Source organism: Polypterus senegalus, chromosome 12, assembly GCF_016835505.1.
Source record: "Polypterus senegalus isolate Bchr_013 chromosome 12, ASM1683550v1, whole genome shotgun sequence".
NCBI lineage: Eukaryota > Metazoa > Chordata > Cladistia > Polypteriformes > Polypteridae > Polypterus > Polypterus senegalus.
The window spans coordinates 32,496,571-32,517,827 of record NC_053165.1 but is presented as its reverse complement, the minus strand read 5'-3'; the positions used below and the strand labels follow the sequence as shown (position 1 = coordinate 32,517,827).

Below are 21,257 nucleotides of genomic sequence, written 5' to 3'. Positions count from 1 at the left end.
AAAAGGGATCATAAGGGTAGGGAATCCATAGAAAAGATCTCTTCACACTGATGATGCAGTGCTTTATATCTCAGACCTATATTCATTAACACCATTAGTATTACATCTGCTTTCATAAGATTTTTGGATTAAGAATTAAATTGAATAAAATCATGCTTTTTCCGGCGAACTCTTTGGCACATTAAATGATTTATTAAAGACACATATTTACTATCCTATCTTCAGCGCTTGTTAAATGCATTATATTCATCCAAAGAATCTGAATTTCAAGATGTCTAACAATATTTTGATGCAGAAAAACCATTAATAAAACTTTCATGGATGAATCAGAACATGTTGAACATCTGGGAATAATTATTACAAGGAAATATGAAATAAAACTTTGTACAATGAAAAATAATAAACAAGATCTTAATGGATGGTCCTTCCTCCATCTTACTTTAGTAGGAAAAGTCAATCATAATAATAATAATAATAATTCTTGAAATTTATATAGTGCTTGTCTTACTACTTAGAGCATTTTACATAGTGAGTTGGGAGCCACTTCATCCACCACCAATGTGTAGCATGATGATGTGATGAGGGTGATGTGACGGCAGCCATTTTTGAACCAGTACACTTGCCACACATTAGCTGTTAGGTGGTGAAGGGATGAGAGATAGTTAGCCAGCCTGAGACAGGGTAAGATTAGGGGCCCAGAATGGTGAGGCTGTGATGGGCAGTTTAGCTAGGACATTGGGATACAGGATGTTCCCAGGATGCTCTGGGATCTTTTATGGCCACAAAGAGTCAGGACCTCAATTTTACGCCTCATCTGAAGGATGGAGCCCTTTTTTTGCAGCATAGGGTCCCCATCATTGCTGGGGAATTGGGATCCATATTCAGACCACTGGGCAAGTGCCCCTTCTGGCCTCACCAACATCTCTTCCAGCAGCAACCCAAGCTTTTCCTGGTTGATCTCCCATCTGAGCACTGGCTGGCCCCGAACATGCATAGCATCAGCAATTACCTGTTCTGAAATGCATGTGTTAGTGTGCTGGCTGTCAAAGTGAATATCCTTTCAAAGTTCTTATATTTTTTTCAAAGCATCCTCATACACATTAACAAATCGTTCTTTAAGAAGTTTGACTCAATTTAAAATTATTTATTTAGTTATACTCAAAACACTCACATGCCAAAAGTAATGCTACAGGGATCTACGGCAGGAGGTGACATGATGCTACATAACTTTTAATTCTATTGCCAAACTGCCAATATGATACAATATTAGAAATTGCAGAAAACACACAAATGTACACCTGCTTGGTTATATCAATGGAAGGGAACTGATCTAAATCATCTTTATATGCTCCACTCTGTGCTCTAGTCGACAATATTTTTTCCAGTTTATCAGCAACCCAGTTATTTACAATTTATTAAAAACTAGCATAACAAAACACCCATTGATTAAAACAGGCTTAATGGTACAATGATATGTTTGTCTGTTTCGATTCCATCATGTATTTACAAAACTCTGTTCAACGGATCTGCAATTATGTTATTCTTTTATTAAGCTAATTGTTACTTTTTTTATTGGACGGATCAACCCAGTTGTGGACATACATTGCACTATTTACTGTCTAACGCTGACTATTTGCCATTGTTCATTGGACACTCCTGTCCTCTTGTGGACACTGGATGACATTACACCCAAGCATGCCAGATGGACAGATGTCTTATCTGTTTATACAAGGATACAGAACCAATGTATGACACTTTTTTCAGGTAAACAAACTCCTATCTATTGGTCTGATAAATAATAATCACCTGTTTTAACCTTCATTAACCTATGAATATTCAAATTATAGAAGAACCTAATGATTGTGACTTTACAGATGTCTATATTGTGTTCCTAAGAATTACTTATGAATGCTCTGAAATCACTTGGTATAGTTCTTTTTGTCTGGTACCTCCTGACTCACCGGTGCAAGAAAATACCCAAATACGATATATTGACTTGTCTCAATGTCTAGTTATGCAAGACATTAAACTTTTTGGGGTCCCCCTTTATTTGCAGCATTCCAGGCCTGAGAACACTTCTTTTTTAAGCCATTTTGGACCATATATGGTGCAGTAAATAACTCCCCATGATAAACAGTAAACCAATTGGTGTCTTCAGCAAAAATGATTATAAGGAACTGAAGTTGTACATGACACCTCAAACATCCCTACAGGATATAAGGGGGTTAAAGTTACACCTATTCAAACAAAAGAAAAAATGGCAATTGGTAATACAAGCAAGTGGAGTGTCGTTTCGTGCTATTTTGAGGTTGCTAATCATGAATATGATAATATTTGTGATATTTAATTCTTTATCAGTGGTCCCTTCCCTTTAAGAGCCACCTCTCAAGGCTTAAAAAGGTCAATTTTCAAACATAATCATGTTCGGCATCATTTTAGACAAATTCAAGTTCAGTGATTACAAATATGTTATTTTACATTTTTACTAGTGGGTGGGACTGGACCAGAGGTGGGTAGAGTAGCCAAAAATTGTACTCAAGTTAGAGTAGCATTACTTCAAAATAATATTACTCAAGTAGAAGTAAAAAGTAGTCATCTAAAAAAATTACTCAAGTAAGAGTAAAAAAGTATTTGGTGAAAAGACTACTCAAATACTGAGTAACTGTTTGATCATAATAAATTATTTATTTTTTAGAAATGTTGTAATAAGACAGACAAAAATATAAAATAATGTGTAAATTCTGCTATTTCCAAATAATCTCTCTATTATATATACATGATCTTCACATTAAGATCACAGAAGACAAATAAAAGACCAGCGAGACGAAAGAGAATGGCCACGGAGCATCTTGTGGAGATATAGAACATGAGATTCTTGTAAGACATGCCCTATTTACAAGCAATATCAGAGCATGGCCAGCAAAAAAATCAGTAGTGTAAAGGCACGCAGCACACACAGATACAAGGGTCTCTGTGCATATAAAGCGTATAAAGGACAATATGTTATAAATGAAACGTCGATGACTAAAAGATTGCATTAGCACAAACTAAAGGAAATTAATCATCTGGACCAGGTGTAATTGAAACAATAACAGGGCAAAGCGAGGTCAGAAATAAAAGGTGAAGAGCAGAAAACAAAGTCTTTTTGCATTTGCATCATTCAATGCACAAAACTTAGATTTAAACAATAATGGACCATACGCTATACGCTGTGGTCCCGCAACAGTTAATATAGCAATGACAAGTTTAATTTCAAAGAATACACAATTTGGTCAGGTGTATATTTATGATCACGGAGAAGCGATCACAGTAGCAGAGGCACGAAGTGGCTAAAAGGAAGGACAGTGGCTGTACAGGCTTTAAAATAATCAAAGTGCGACAGCAGCTAACCACCCTATTCACAACACGAGCAGCGTTATACGTCCTGCGAGAAAGAGATTTCACCACACCCGGGGCCGGAAATAAAGGACAATTATTGTTTTTACAATGTCACGCAAGACAAGGCAGTGAGATATCATTTAAAACAAGTCCACAGACATCTAACCTAGCAGTTGTTGGATTGCTTGTGGCAGACACGCATCATGTGCTCACAACTCTTAAAACAACGACATGCGACAAGCAGAACAGGCAGCTCGCAAGTAGCAGAAAGACAGCAGGAGATCCGACGGCATATCCTTAGCGTGCGTTCAGCCGCCTTCCCCTTCACAACGCGAGCAGCATTATATGTCTGGCGAGAAAGAGATGTAACCACGCACAAGGCTGGAAATAAAGGACAAGTATTGTTTTTACAAAAGTTTTTAAAGTAAAAGTGAAAATAATGCATATGTAACAATTCCCATGAAAATAACAATCTCTTTAAATTGTATATCCGGTAAACCAAACATGGGGGTGGAGCCACCTAGTAAAATAAAAAAATGAGTAAAAATAAATAACATCTTTACAAAATAAAGATGCACAAATAACACAAAGATCCAAATCTCAGTTTCACAACAAAGCTTTTCAAGCCGATACCTACAGTAAGTAAAATGTATGTTTGAACAGTGCAAACTACTTACAGTGACAAGATACACTGTACACTGACAGTATAATACTGCATATTCACTTTGTGATGTAGCGGGTCCGCAACTACAAAATAAAAAAAAAGGCCAATTTCAAATCCATAAAGTGGCGTGTGATTAAGGCACACGGAGACGTGAGTGTATATATACGGGTCAGCACAAAAAAAAAAGAAGAGGAAATCAAAGAAAAGGAGAAAAGAAAGGAGATTAAAGACATGAAAGGCAGGCTTGGGAAACAACGATCTGGTTCTTGTAGTGAAGCTGTGACTGTTTAGCAGTGCAGAGGAGCCCCGCATGACTAAAAAGTTTCTCACAGGCTGCAAGATACAGGAAATTTGTGTGCGGTCATGAGACTGCATGGCTATGTCTTATTGGTGAGATAGTCATGCAGTAGGTCCACTGGCAACTTCTCTCTTGCAACAATATAGGACCTCTGCCAGATTGTGAAAATGACGTATTTCTATGACAATCAAGTATATTTTGACTTTAAACATATAAATTGAATCACACAGTTTAATATTTCAAATGTTTGATGCAGCTATTCTTTAGTATTATGTACTTCTACCTCATGAAGTAAACTATTACATTTTTTATGAACAGCCTGAATCAGGGCGACTTATGTTAATTTGCATGTTTTGATAATATATTTGCAGCTTACAAATTTAACCTGACAGCTTCACTCTTTTTCTGTTATGTTCAAACTAGGAGGCTTTGCCTCCTGCTTGTTTCACTTGCCACGTTTCTGCCACTTACGTGTTGAAAAGGGGGGCTGAACGCTCCCCAAGCAAACGCGGTCACTCCTCCAAAACCCCATCTTAAACAGTGATACAATGGGAAATAAATACAGTTTTTTGACCTCCTCTTTGCTCGATCAGCTGCTGGCTTGCAGCATCTCGCGCAGCACTTTGAACATTTAAAAGCCTGTACAGCAGCTGTCCTATTGTCTCACTGCCTTGTCTCTCTTCTCCCCCAGACATCCTCTGCTCCTGTTGGGGGTCCCACTCCAGAGGCGCACCCCTATGAAGTGGAAAATTTTCTATCCTTTTGTGTCTTTAAAATCTCCTGTGTATCTGTGCAACTCTGTGATCCAAGCGTGACAGCGTATGTGGATTTCACTTTCACCAAACAACAAATCTTTTAATTGTCGCGGATACGCCTCTTCATTGAGAAGAAACAGTATTTTTCCCTGATGGCAACATGAATTAGAAGAACTACAAGTCTCCGACTTAAATTTTAAATCCGAACAATTTATTCAATCTCTTTTTACTGTTCTGTTATTTCACTGAGTAATAATTTCCATTTGTTTGCGCTAATGCGATCTTTACTGTCATTTTTTGAGACTTTCGAATTTTCCTACTTCTATTATCTCAAACCTGCTCTAAATGTGTATCGTGCCAACATTTTTGAATTCTTTACGACATTCTAATTTGTCATCTACTCTTTGTCTTTTATTTCAGGCCCTGGGCGTGGTTAAATCTCTTGGCACAAAGTCTTGTATCGCGGGACATCAAAGTGTCTCTTTGAGATAATCACATCTTGTCTCTCTTCCCAAGATTTTTTTATTATAATAGAGATATTAGAAACATCTTTAAAAAGTAATCTGGTCAACTTCCCTCATCTTTTCCTTATAATTATCCCTGAGGTGATACTGACTAGTGAAAGATGGAGACAGCATCTCCAGAGTATTTTAAACAACTTTAAGGAATATTTCTCTGAATAATTGTACAAATGGAAAGCCTTTCATAAAACACACTCTCAATTAGAATACACCAGGCATGCCCTAATTCAGCTAGAACATTTCTCAGTGATCACAAGTATCTCTAAAATTGACTAAAATGCCCCAGAAAAAAATATGTTATCAAGAATCGGTACCAGTAGTTTATGCTTTGAGAAGACATTTTGGGCAAAAATCTTTGCATATCACTCAGATAACCTTGAATTACAAATTATTCTTAATGCCTCAACAGCAATATTTGGAATAATACCAGATGGGATAACATACTGTATGTGCTATGAAAAATCAGTTGTTTAAATCTAAACCACACTACTTGCACAAAAATGTATTTTGATCCACTACAGGAATCCCAGTCCACTCAGTCTAACTTCTGTTGTTCTACATTATCTCAAATTGGAAAAGATCAAATACTAATTATGAGGTTCTGTTAGGAACTTTTCAGAACTTTGCAAAGATGCTAGACTGTGCTCAACATTTTTATCTTTCTTGCTGTTCTATAATATACAAAGAACCATGTTAGACATGGCCCTCTAGTTGTAACGTTCTCTTGTTTAGGTGTAGGATAATGCAGAGTTTTCTAGATTGCTTTCAAAGTATACATTTTCTATGTGCTGTTATTTTAATTTATCTTTGGTTTAAATGCTTCATTTACAAGAAAACAGGATCATTAAAAAAAGAGGTGATGAAATTCATGCAAATTATGCAATTCAGTGTAATAAAAAACATTACCTCATCAATTCCTTAGAATGCATCCCACTTGCAAAACCAAATTTCAGCAACTTAGCATTTCAGCAATTCAAGCAAGGATGATCTATGATGAGGACCATTTGGTGAAAATCAAGCACAGAATATATACAATGATAGAATAAGACATGTAACCATTTTAACATAGTTAACAGCAAAGCCTCTCATCAGCCAATTGACTGCCTTGAGCTAGGATACAATATTCCACCTACAGGCACTGACATGGACTTTATTAAAAAGCATCCATCTATTATCCATCCATCTCCAACTGGGATCTTGTCTGTTACCCCAAGACTTCTTTTAACTAAGTTGTTACTCCTTATACATATCCTGAGCAATCCTCAAATACTTCTCTGGTACTCCCATGAACCTTCAGACCCCTTGACATGACACTGTAGCAGCGCTACTATGTAAGAACTTAATCTCCCAGCTGTCCTTGCAGGGGCTGCTGGGGTCAAAGGTTGTCAAAGGAGGTTAAAAGGAGGGCAGGCGACAAATAGGAAAAAAAGTTTGTTTTGTTTTGGTGCGTTGTGTGTTACGTTTATCAGTTGTGCTGCCTATCTTTGTGCTGTTATTTGAACCTTAATTAATCATTTTGTCCTGGACTGTATTCGTTTGTTGGGGTCTGGATCGTCTGTCTATCTGTGCACTGAGTACTGTGTTGGAATTCATTGGCTTTCCCGGAAAAGTGGAGCGCTCCTGAACCATCCATCTGTCGTCATCCTTTCAGCAGCTACCGGTAGGACTGTGTTTTCTATTCCCTTTCTACTGTATATACAGATCGCTGGACTCAATCTTGTCACTTCTCATTTCTTCCGGTTTAGTTCTTTCTTGGACTTTGCTGTGTGTTTATTGTGGTTATATGTTAAATGTAATATCGCCGAAGGGGTCGGGGTGGTATTATTGTTTTCGTTTAGTTCATTTAATTTCATTATATTCTAAATTGCTTAATGTTCCCAGTGTGCTTTATTTGGTCTCTGCAGTAGTATGTGTGTGTCATTCCAAGGCTGGGGTTGTCCCTAGTAATCCTCCACTAAAATAAATAAATCACTGTCATTTTTGACGGTATGAATCTTAGTGGCTCCTGACTGCTACAACACTCTATTATACGCCTACTCCAAATCAATAAACACCATATACAATAATTTCTGTTTTTCTCAATGTTTTTCTGTCAGCTGTCTCAATACAAACATTACATCAGTCATTCCTCTCTCTATGGCATAAAACCAAACTGCTCCTCCTCTATGGTGGTCTCTTCCCTAAGCTTTCTCTGTATAACCCTTTCCCAAATTTTCATTATGCATGACATCAGCTTTATCACTCTGTAGTTTCCACAATCTTGAATATTGCCCTTCTCCTTAAAAATAAGTACAATAACACTGTTCCTCCACTCATCTGGTATTCTCTCCTGTTCATATTTCTTCTGAATTAAATCTAACAAGACAACTACTCCCTCTTCTCCTAAACTCTTCCACAGTTCTGCTGGTGTTTCATCTGCTCCTGTTAGTTCTTCATCTTAAACTTGAAGTGAAGAAAAAAATTAATTGTAGTTATGAACAAGGAAAGTGAAGGAGCTTGATATTTGAGGCATCTGCTTCAATGAATAAGATTAAGAAAGACCTGTTTCTTGGTTCACAGATCAGAAATGTCATCAAAGACAAACAGTTTGAAAATCGACTAGAGGAAATCTCATGGAAGACATTCAAGGATGCTGTTGAGAATTTTCTGGGCAACTACAGAGCACCACACTATGTCCAGCTGGATGACAACATACTTCAATCAAACAAAATCGTGAAGTGCAACATGCTACTAAAGATTAATGTTGTGAAAGTCTTGGTGCAATTAATGACACACATGATGTGTTTCACCAGAACATCACAACAATGAAAAACAGTATCAGACCAAGTGGAGTCTATCAAAATGGTTTGATTATTGCAGGACGCTGATACAAGAAGCATCAGATGCTGAGTACCAATGAAAAACATGCAGCAAAACTTCTTTTACCTTAATTGAACTAGAACAATATGTAAGCATCATTAAGCGATTAAACATGCTAAATTCAATTAAAATAATTTCATGTTTCTACAAATTCTTACATGAAACTAAAGATCTGTGCTGGTATCCAGACGGTTGCTGGTTCGAATTCCTGTCACTGCCAAAAGAGATCCTACTCTGCTGGGCCCTTGAGCAAGGCCCTTAACCTTCAATTGCTCCAGGGGCGCTGTAGAATGGCTGACCCTCTGCTCTGACCCCAAGGGGTGTGCGAAAACTAACAAATTCCTAATACAAGAAATTGTATAATGCGAAATAAAGAACAAAAAAAAAAATGGTACAGTCAATCTGAAATTATAATTGTGTTCAGCTGGAAGCTGTGTATAATAATCACCAAATTCTACCAAGGAAGTAAAAGCTTTAAAAAATGTGTTATCCAGTATTATCCATTCAAGTTTTCTGACATCAGTTTTTAAAATTTAGAGTATTAGTTTTAAAGTTTATTATCTTTTTCAATGCCATTTTGTTTTTCTTCCAGGTACTGCTATATTGAGGTTCACATGTCATCTGTTGTTGTTCCCATGATGCACATGATATGTGTGCCGGTGATATAATCGGCACAATAACATAAAGGTCATCTCCTGTAGTCTCACATTATCTGAGATTAGATTAATTATTTGCAAACTATATGCTTTAAGTTTTCAGAATTTTTTGGGATTTACTATTGCTCTGAACTGAGACTTGGATTTTTTGGTTATTATTTTTGGATTTTTCATTTCCCTCTTCGATACCCAGTTTTGACCATTTGCTTCATTTTTTGATCCTTCCACATAGAACATTTTGTATTAATTTAAAGCAACTTCTGTATTTTAATACAGTCTTGCTGTTTTGGCACTGGAGACTGGCGACATGTTGCATGATGCTCAGACTCACAAATAAAAATTATAATGTACTTTGTACCCACAACTATAGTACTAAAACTACTAACAACTAAAAGTTGTATTACAGTAATGTGGCATTACACAAATGAAGACTGACACATAAAATAAGTGGTAATACAGACAAGGAATTTTCCAGGCTGTCATACAGCTGACAGATTTGAAGATAAGCTAATTACTGCTGTGGAGACATGCACATTCATTTGTAGCTACTAATTCCATACAAACATGAACATGGCCTTGGTAGAATGCTTCACAAATACATTGCGGCTTACAGTGAGTAACAGATCTAACATGCATCCAGGGGAGCAACAAGCTGTTTGGAAAATTTGTTTTTCAGCCTTGTTGTGATTTACATCAGTTAGCAATCCCTCCTGAAGGCAGAGCAACTCCACTGCAACCAGGGGACAAGATCAGAATATAAGAATATTAGAAATCTGACAAATGAAAAGAGGCCATTTAGTTAATCAAACCCATTTGTTTAGCTAATAGCTAAGCTGCTGCAATAATACCTCATCCAGATACTTCTTAAAAGCTGTCAAGGGTTCTACTTCAACTCCATGTCTCGGTAGTTTGTTCCATATTCCCACAAGTCTTTGCGTAAAGAAGTGCTTTCTGGCTTCAATACTAAATGCACTTTCCCTTAATTTTCACTGGTGTCCTCAAATATGTAATTCACCCTTAAGCGGAACAAATTCTTTTGGATCTCCTTTGAGGATTTTGAAGATTAAAACCCCACACAGTATCTTCTGCTCCAGACAAAACATATTAAATTCTGTCAGAATAGGGCATGTCCTTAAGTCCTGGGATGTGCTTTTCTCTGAACAGCTTCAAGTGCTGCTATGTCTTTGTTTTAGAGTGTGATGAGCAGAACTGCACACAATTGTCCAAATGTGATCTCACTAGTGCATTATGTAAACTGCACAAAATGTTCCTTGATTTACATTCAATAGTTTAAACGATACAATCTAACATTTTGTTTCCCTCTTAAATCTCTTGTGCATATTGCTTAGATGATGAAAATACTGTGTCAACATAAACCCCTAAATCCTTTTCAGAGGTTGCTTTCTGTAGGACATTGTCGTCCATCTTGTATTCATAATTGACATTCTTTTTACCCATACGTAACACTTTACACTTTTCTATGTTGAACTACATTTCCCAAGTGCTGACCCTGTTCTCAGGTTTGTCCAAGTGCTTTGGAATTGTTTTTCCTTCCTCCTCAGTGTCTGTCCTTAAAGACAGAGTGCTTCATATTAGTCTGCCGGGTCCTAGGGTTTTCCCATATAATGAGGGAGGTTCTCTATGATCCTTCACCGCTATGGGCCCATAAGCAACACATCCTCTGCACCCCTCCATTCTGGACCCCCTCATGTATCTTAATTGTGGGAACAGGCTATCTGAGGATATCCAGAACATGTTCTGAACTGTCAGCCTTGTAGTTAGCAAACTGCACGTGTGTCTGAATCCTTAGCATGTTGATATGCTTGTATTTCCATCCATCCATTATCCAACTCGCTATATCCTAACTACAGGGTCACGGGGGTCTGTTGGAGCCAATCCCAGCCAACACAGGGTGCAAGGCAGGAAACAAACCCCGGGCAGGGAGCCAGCCCACCGCAGTATGCTTGTATTTCTTTAAACCTAAATGAATAACACATTTTTTAGTAATATCTGTACAAGATCATGTGTGACAAATTAGTTACTTAAAATTCTTAAAGCTCATAAAATCTTTCCTGAGGAAATTATCCTTGTGTTATTTTTGATTTTTTTAGGAGAGTGACTTTTTTAATTGTTAAATGACAATTAATTGATTAAAAACATCAACTATTGATTACAATATGTAAACAAAATTTGCACTCCTACTCAGTTCAGCAATTAATATAATGTTTGTTATTCAGCAGTCCTTCAGTGCCAACTTCAGCTTTGTTGCCAGGCTCACGTGCAACAGCTCAGATCTTGGAGCTTAACTAAGCAGGGAGTTCAAAAGCAGCCAGCTGTCTTGGCAGTGAAGATTGACGAATTATTCAAAAACATCTGGGAGAAATTACACAACAGTTTGGAAGCGAACTGCAAAACCAACAAAACCAGTAGGTTAATGGAGGCAGCTATGGTTGTAAGGGATGACCAGAACACGCCTCTGCATTATATCAGGTCAGACATCTCCAGCAGTCTGGAAGCTAAAAGAATTGCCTGTTTTGTCCAATTTCGTCTTGTGTCCTATCTTTGTCTGTTCCAGGATGGGTAATGCATAGACACTGCCATTTAGATCACAACATGAACAAGACTAAGTGGTCAAAACAGAAGTATTTTGACTGGTGAGCAGCACACACATTTTAGCCATTAAAGATTAGATAGATTTGGAGTTTAGAAATTAAATTAAAAATATTAAACAAAAATCTGAACAACAACGAGAACACAGCACTATACAGTATTTATTGGAGTTTTCTTTTCTAAATTTCTTACTTATTAACATTTCAGACAAACCAGATGCATTTTTTATTAGTGTGTATATTTACTTTTAATGTTATATTATTGTAAATCAGTATAAGTGCTCTTCACCTGTCTTTGAAGACGTGTGCTGCACAAGAATACATTTCCATAGCTTTTTTATCTGCTATGACAAAAAGCTGACACAACATGTGACATCAAGAGTTTATGGAAGGGGATAAGCTGCACAGAGCTGTTGGAGAGGATTAACAGGATTAAACAGAGAAACAGTCTGATTTCTAAACTTACCTAAAGGCCAGAAGGATGCTGAGTGCCAAGACAAGTGTTGCCAGGGACAGTGAATATCCCACCGTGTACATAAGCTGGAACTGAGCAAGGATCCAAATCTTTTGCTCCTGCTGAGAAAGAAGAGGGAAATATAAGTATTTCAACTCCTTCCCCATTAATGGAACCTATCATCCCTCTTACCTCCACTTCAGTCAACTGTTAGGTGCCTACCATCACTCAGCTGACAGTCAACTAACAATGAATGTATCTCAGTTGCATTGTACCTCAGACTGATTGCCGTTGTCATCAGGCTGGCACTGAGAATGATCTCTCCAAGGAACATCTGAGTTATTGGTCACCCACTGACCATCTGCTCCACATTTACGAAAAACAAAGCCACTTTTAACTGTCAGTGGGGAAACACGTGTCAATGGTTAAAAGTCAGAAATTTGATCTTACTCCTTGCCAATACAAATTTTAAAAAGATTTTCTTATTCACCTTGGTCATACCAGGGAAGATACCATGGGCAGGGAACTTTCACTGTTGTGTTGGGTTCACCATCAGTCCAGCAGACATACATGTCAAAGGTCCGGTTGCAGAATAAACCTACAGTTTCACAGAGAGGGAGTTGGTCAGCAGGAGTAACCTGGAGTAGCCCTGTGTACAATGACAGTGATACTGGAAACTCAAACTATCAGGATAAGGACACAGTCTGTCCAACAACTGAGAAAGACAGAATGAGAATGAGATTAGTAATTGTTGTTGCATGAGAGAAGCAGAACAATCTGCAACCCATAAGGACACGCTGGGTGATTACAAGTATAATAGCTTCTAGAACACTGGTTAATCCCTAACCTGACCAAAAAATTTAGTGACTTTTCATGTAAAGCGCTACCCACAATAATACCTTTCAAGTGAGGTCTGCAAATATGTCAATAAGATGTATGTATTATGCCAGGAAACCAACAAACACTCAGTAACCAATAAGAAAAGGAAGAAATGACCAAGCAAATATCAAGCAGATGAAGCTGTTCCATTATGTAGATTTACAGTACATATTTGATATAATGAAAGGTGTAATGGTGAAATTTTTTTTTTTTTTTCAAGCAGCTTTTACTGTGCAAATTGTTACCATGCCTGAAAGACTTTACTGGCAAAAAAGCTGGTCTGTGCCAACTCCATTCCTGTTCTAAAAGAGTTGGTCCTGTCTCAAATTGAAATCTCCAGTTTGCACTTAACATTGGCATTACATGATACTTTTTAAGAAACTGTGCTAAAATATTTTAAGAATATTTTACATAAATGAAAGAAATACAAGAAACAAAGAAATACAAGAGTAGACTGAAAACGTTAAGTTGCAAGACAATTCACCAAAACCAAACACTAATCAGAATTTCAATCAAGACCAAAGCAAAAATTCTTAACCAAAAGATCTCCCTAAATGGTTTACTTAATTTTAATTTCAGTTTGTCATAATAAGTTGTCTTAAGGTTCAGACACTTCCTTAATGCCACAAGTTATCTTAAATATTGACGTTAAAATGATACTGGCACATGGTACATGCATCACATGCCCAACAACCAGGCCCCAACATACTGACCAGACACAGAAAATGGCACATCCCATGAAAAGATATGCAAAATAGTTATGCAATGACATTACCTAAATAACAGCAAAAAAAAAAATTAGCTAAAGCAAGGAAAGAAAAGTAAATATGATGAAATAGTCAGTAACACCTAATAATAACTTTCATTATTTACATCATTAGCAAACATTAAGAGAGTACTAATTCATGTACATTCAAATGGTAACAAATGTCATTTCGAATGTATGTGCTCTATAGAACCCTTTACTGCTGGATAGAGACTTGATGAGTAGATAAAAGCATAATGTTTGTTAATAATTGGGATGATTTTTGGAAAAGGTCTGGAATTTTCAAGAGAGGTCGGCTTCATCTTAACTGAAGAAGATATTTTAATTTATTCCTGAATATGTCAGCAAAACTGCCTGTCTGACTAATCAGAGCACCATCTAGGCTGTGACAATGTGGTATTAAATCACAGCCTGTTGTTTATCCCACCTTCCCATCTGTTATTAATGTGTAGCTGCTATCCCTGTTATGGGTCATCATATAAAAGTAGTCATAAAACACAAACAAATCAATTAATAACCAGAAGATAAATATTAGATCTAGAGACAAAATCAGATCATATATTAGGGGTACTTATAGTATAATAATGACAAAATTTAAAGCAAAAAAGTTTAATAACCAGCTCAAAATCATCTTTGTAGTTTAAAATGCTGTTTGTTAAAGATTTGCTCTGTTGGAAAGAAAGCTGATTTGGTAAACAATATCATACTAACTAGAGACCCTGATTTGGGTCTTTAAACTGAAACCTGACTTATGAAATTTAACCCTATTCCCTTAGCTGGGGCAGCACCAAATGGTTTTACATTCCTTCATATATCAAAGGATACTGTTCGAGGAGGTGGCCTTCGAATAATTCTGTGTAATGAATTGCATGCTGGTTCTAAAATTGTAGTCAAATTTATATCCTTTGAGTATTACATTATACTATATGTTTATTATATTATATATAATATACTAAAACAAATTAAAGCAAAGTTCCACAACTAGTTTGCAGAATGTCAGGACCATATTCATTGTTTGAGACTGAATTTGACAGCCTTTTAGCTGATTAGCTATAAATTAGGATCATGTAGTGCGGGTGATTATAATATTGATATAGATGTGAAAACTGACATTGTTAACAAATTTTACTTATCTGTTCAACACAGTGGGGTTTTACCAAATAGTCAACGTCAATATTTTTCATTTAAGGGACCAAAAGATGAGATGTTATCTTTAACCTATCAAAATGTCAGTCATTTCCAACCCACTATATCCTAACACAGGGTCACGGGGGTCTTCTGGAGCCAATCCCAGCCAACACAGGGCGCAAGGCAGGAACAAATTCCCAGGCAGGAAGCCAGCCCACCTCAGGGCACACGCACACACCAAGGACAATTTAGGATCACCAATGCACCTAACCTGCATGCCTTTGGACTGTGGGAGGAAACCGGAGCACCCTAAGGAAACCCACGCAGACACGGGGAGAACATGCAAACTCCACGCAGGAAGCGAACCCAGGTCTCCTTAATGCGAGGCAGCAATGCTACCACTGTGCCACCGTGCTGCCCCTACCAAAAATGTGTTTCTGGAATTTCAGTCTTATGTTTTATCTAAGCCAAAACAAAACCAGAACTCATAGTTGAAAAGACTTCACCAAAGAACAATATGCTGAAGTCAAGCTAAAGAAATGAAGTAGCTAACTCCAAGATTTTCTTCTATTCTTAGATGACCAGAAATGCATCATGCTGACATTTAAACTGTTGTGTTAAATATATGATGTGACATGAATTTTGGGTAACAAAACCACAGCAGCAGTAAGCAAAACAGCTCATAAAAAGGCAAAGCCTGAAAAAAATTGTAATTGTGCCACAGTAAGATTTTAAATATTCCTAACTTTAAAAAAAAGATACTTCCAATAATTTTTTAAGTAACACAATTAAATTCTATATGTATTCAAACACACAAAAGTTGGAACTTAAACCAAAAAGCACACAGGAACATATCAGAAGAAATTAAAGATAAATTCATGTTATAACAGACTCATTGTCATAAACACCCATTAAATCTTATGATTACTAACAGAGGTGAGATTCAAACTGTAAATAAGATTCCATTAAATTAACTTCTCTCTGATCACTATTTAATTACATACATTTATTTAATTTTTTTCATTCATTCATTTATTTTTTGTTCTTTACCAGTACCATAACAGATTAAAACAAGGACAGTGTGACATCTGGATTATAACTCTACATCAACATTTGTAGATATTTTGAGAAAGTCGGCTATAATTATGGAATACAATCTGGATCAGCTGACACTAATTATAATGTGACTTTGAAACAGAATTTGGATGCAGTAGCTCCCCTTAAAATAAAAGTAACTAAAGCACATAGAAAGTCACCCTGGTTTTATGAATATACACAAGCTCTTAAATTAGAATACCAAAACCTCAACGTAGGTGGGGAGCAACAGAGCTGTAAATCTGCTGAACTACATGGACAAACAATGTTACAAAGTGTAAAAAAGCTCTCTTTATGGCCCATTCCAACTGCTGTTCTAGATTAATAGGTAACAACAGTAATAATCCTTGTTTACTGTTTAGAATAGAAATTCTAGACTACATTGCCAAACCCCTACAACTGTTATCAGTGCAGATTTTATTAGTCTCTTTAATAATAATGTAAGATCTCAGACTCAAATACTCTGACAAACTAAATACTGCATTCTCTCCATGAACGTACTGCTTAAGTAATTTAAAGTTGATAACAGAACATGAAATTATAACTAATTTCTAAAACAATACCTACTACCTGTCCCTTAGACCTAGTGTGAAACAAAACTGATGAAAAGCTTAACGGCTGCTATGGTGGCACCCATTCTTCACATTATCAATAGTTCACTACTGACTGGAACAATTCCTAGTGCACTAAAAGTGTCACTTATCTGTTACTGAAAAAATCAGAGGTAGACTTAAATATTTTTAACAATTACAGGCCTATTTAAAATGTACCTTTTCACTCTAAAATATCTGAAAAAGTATTTACCATGTGGCTTCAGTCTCACTTTACACATTACAATTTATTTGAAAAATTTCAATCTGCCTGTTTGTAGCCATCACAATGCAAAAACAGCACTACACTGAGTTGCAAATTACATTCTGATATCTTCTGATAAAGGAAATTCAGTAGTAATTATGTTAGATTTAAGTGCTGCCTTTCTCACCATTAACCATTCTATGCTATTACATACTGTAGGCTATAAAATTACATTGGCTCTCCGGCATCATCCTTGCATGGTTTAGGTTATTAAATCGATTTCACTAACAATTGAAATCTGCAGACTGTACTCTGTCATTATTTTCAGATAACACTGTAGTGTCATAAAGGGCTTGAAAAACTCAACAAATCACGAACTAGGTAAGCCTTCAAAAAGTACAAATTAAATTTAAAGTTAACTGCCAGAATAAAGACTACTTTTATTTTGTTGCCAAGTTTTTAATTTTTTTTAACAAAGCTCAGATGATACTCACATCTCTTGCCCAATATTAAATATGTAAAATGGCAGCCGATAACAGTGTTGTAGCAACTGCTGCTCTCATGTAATAGGTTATATAATTTTCAGTAACAAGAGCTACACAGCAGTAATTAAACATCCATCCATCCATTATCCAACCCGCTATATCCTAACTACAGGGCGCAAGGCAGGAAACAAACCCCGGGCAGGGCGCCAGCCCACAGCAGGGCATACACACAACACCAAGCACACACTAAGGACAATTTAGGATCGCCAATGCATCTAACCAACATGTCTTTGGACTGTAGGAGGAAACCAGAAACCATCCATCCAACTATATCCTAACACAGGGTCACGGGGGTTTGCTGGAGCCAATCCCAGCCAACACAGGAAGCAAGGCAGGAACAAATCCCAGGCAGGGCGCCAGCCCACCGCAGGACACACACACACCAGGGACAATTTAGGATCGCCAAGCCACCTAACCTGCATGTCTTTGGACTGTGGAAGGAAACCGGAGCACCAGGTGAAAACCCACGCAGACACGGGGAGAAACATGCAAACTCCACACAGGGAGGACCTGGGAAACGAACCTGGGTTCGTGCCACCATGCTGCAGTAATTAAACAATACAAAAATAAATAAAATATAACTACTATTTAAATCCTGATTGCATTCATCTCTAATGGATCTGTGTTTTGGCCTCTTTAGATTTTGATGCATTTTTCTGGTGTCCTATACAATTATTCTTTAGACCTCATTTTGTGTTTTGTTTGTTTGGTGATTGTCACCATTTTGTGGATTTCTTTGCATGGCCATGACCATATGGTATTGTAAAATAGGGGTTCCTGAGTACAATACATTTAAAAAATGATGCAAAATGGCCACTAGAGGGGAGAAACTGTGAAACTTTGGCTACTAACGAAAAGGACAAACAAAATTCTTTCTAAATAAAAGATTTATTATGAAAAAAGTGCTATGTAAGAGAAATAAACTCTGTGGATCACAAGAGACAAACAAAGTTGCCTGAAACAACAAAGGAAACAAGTCCTAATGTACAATCCAGTAGGCAAAGTCAAAAAAGAGATACAGTGCTCAAAATCCAGTACAGTATATCAAACCAAAGTAAAAGACATTAGAACTCACCAGCACCATGAGTGCAATCAATGAACTGCAAGGGACTATACGTTTTTCTTGGCCTTTATAGGGCTGAGGGTTTTCCCTTGATAGTGATGAGCAGTTGGCCCCATCTCTTTGGGACCACACACCACATGCATGGCACATCAAAAAGAACATAATGAAACTAAATGATCAGCAATGTTAACATAAAACTAAAACTGAACAAAACAGACAAATACGAGAATTTGAACCCCATCTGTGGGGAAACCCTGGCTGAAAAATAACATATGGTTTACTATTGCTATGTCTGTTGCCATTGGAATGTTGTGTAATCAGGGTCTCCATTTTAAAGATGGCTGCACGTTGTAATTCACATCTAAGCATTGCTTGGATTTACTTGAAAAATATTAACTTTCGAGTGGTTAGAAACAAATGTTACTAGTTAGCATGACTGTTGTGTGATACCTCCAAAGCCTCCAAAATCTGCACCTTTACTTGAGGCCTACAGAAAAAACCTCACTTTAAGTAGGCTTTGGCCTACACATGCCCAAGTGAAAAAAGTAAAGCAATTCTTTATCGTCTGAAAATTTCAGGATTACTTAAGAGTGAGAAAGAGAAGCCATGTAAAAAAAATAAAATAAGATATAAAGAAATATCCTCATCTTAGTTTCTCAACCTGCTGAGGGTTGCAGCAGAAATATTCAATGCAATAAAGGTAAAAAAGCAATGCTTGCAAAGGCACCCCAGAAACAAACAAAACAAATGCACAATCCAGAATCTAAAAATAAAACAGACTAGCAACAAGTCAGAAACCTGAAAAATCCTCAAAATATAGTTCTCACAATTATCAATACACTACAAAACACAGTCCGCATGACCTAACCCTCTGTCTGCACTTATAAAGGCAAAGGGTCATTGTCCATCATGGTGGACTCTCAATCTGAAACTCTGTCTTAAGGGGACTGGGCACATTTATAAACACATTATTAACAAAACAAATAAGCAAACTGAGAAAAAGATTAATAACATAATATCCATCCATCCATTATCCAACCCGCTATATCCTGACTACAGGGTCACGGGGGTCTGCTGGAGCCAATCCCAGCCAACACAGGGCGCAAGGCAGGAAACAAACCCCGGGCAGGGCACCAGCCCACCGCAGTTAATAACATAATATGCAAAACAATATAACACAAAAATATAAAAAATAACACATTCAATTAAAATGTACATGAACCAGGAATAAAAATCCTACATAAACTGTAACAGTGAAGACTTTCTGCTGCACCTCTTTTGACTTTGTTGCTGTGATTTGGCTTTGGCAGTCAGCTCTGACAGTTTTTGTCGGATCTCTGTCTCCTGCTTGTATTTTTATAATGTTTCTGCTTTTCCCTGTTGACACCTTCCACCTTCTAGCCATTTACCTTTCTCCTATTTTCTCTGGGCTCCTTCATTCTCCAGTTAAGTGTGCACAACATAATATAACCAGGAGAGACTTTAAGAATAATGGAAATTTACAGCAAAGCATTTTAGAAACAGTGTCAACTTAATTGGATAGACCTGCCCTTCATGCGAAACCCAGTGCTTGATCAGTTACATTAGCAAATGTATCGATTTAAATGGTATTGTTTAATATAGACTGGCAGGTACTAATAGATTCTTAGTGTGCAAATCAAAAGGGAGAAGGGACATGACTGAAGTGGCTTTGAATGCAGTGTGATAATGGACATTACACTGATCAGTGAAAACTTTAAAACCATTAGCACTGATTATTTTGTTACAATGGCAACATAGGGTGGGATATATTAGGCAGCAAGTGAATAGTCACTTTTTGAAGGTAATTGATACGCACGGGGAATGAATGCTAACTCTTCTGGTCCATTCCCACAGAAGAACTACTGTAGCACAAATTGCTGAAAAATGTAATACAGGCCATGAGATAAAGGTGTCAGAAAACACAATGCACTGCAGTTTGCTGCACTGCCACAGACAGGTTAGAGCACCTATGCTGACCCCTGTCCATTGCCAAAATCACCTATAATGGGCATAAGAGTGTGAAAACTGAGACATGGAGCAATAAAAAATATGTGGCCTCTTCTGATGAGTCATTTTTTTCTTTTATCATATGTAATGGCCCGGTGTGTGTGCATCATTTACCCTGGAATAGATGACAGCAGGATGCACTATGGGAAGAAGGCAAAACAGCGGAGGCAGTGTGATGCTCTGGGCAATGTACTCCTGGGAAACTTTGGATGCTGGCATTAATGAGATTGTTAATTTGACCCACAAGACTTAAATAAATTGCTTCATGGTAACATTACTTCTGATGGCAGTAGTTTAATTCAGCAGGATAATGCACCCTGCTGCACTGCAAAAATTGTTCAGAAATGGTTTGAGGATCATGGCAAATAATTCAAGGTGTTGACTTGGCCTCCAAATGTTTCATATCTCAGTCTGGTCAAGCAGCTGTGAGATGTTCTGGAAAAACAAGTCTGATCGATGGAAGCTTCACCTAACAACTTACCGGACTTGAAGAATGTGCTGCTAATGTTGTGGTGCTAGATACCGCAGGATACCTTCAGGATGAGACTTTGACAGGTCAGAGCCATTTTGGTGGCACAAGAGGGGCCAACACAACATCAGGAAGCTAGTTTTAACATTGTTGCTGATTTTTGTGACTATGTCAGTATGAGCCAATCAGGAACAGCAACTTTGCTGATGTTTTCAGGGATGGATTTATTGCAGGAGGATGGGCTTCCTGTCAGGAAAAATAAAATTTGGCCTCCACTTGTCCTGTGGTAAGAAAA

The 21,257-nt window shown here is 37.3% G+C and overlaps 1 protein-coding gene across 1 annotated transcript in view; it reads right to left on the bottom strand.

Moving 5' to 3' along the window:
• The window catches only part of gipr (gastric inhibitory polypeptide receptor), a 102,259-nt gene that overhangs the window by 51,537 nt on the left and 29,465 nt on the right, over nucleotides 1-21,257 (bottom strand). Inside the window, exons 4-6 of the mRNA XM_039773007.1 lie at nucleotides 12,685-12,792; nucleotides 12,470-12,591; nucleotides 12,207-12,316 (exon numbers count right to left, since the gene is read on the bottom strand). Of these exons, the coding sequence (XP_039628941.1) occupies nucleotides 12,207-12,316; nucleotides 12,470-12,591; nucleotides 12,685-12,792 (340 nt within the window). The remainder of the gene's footprint in view (nucleotides 1-12,206; nucleotides 12,317-12,469; nucleotides 12,592-12,684; nucleotides 12,793-21,257) is intronic.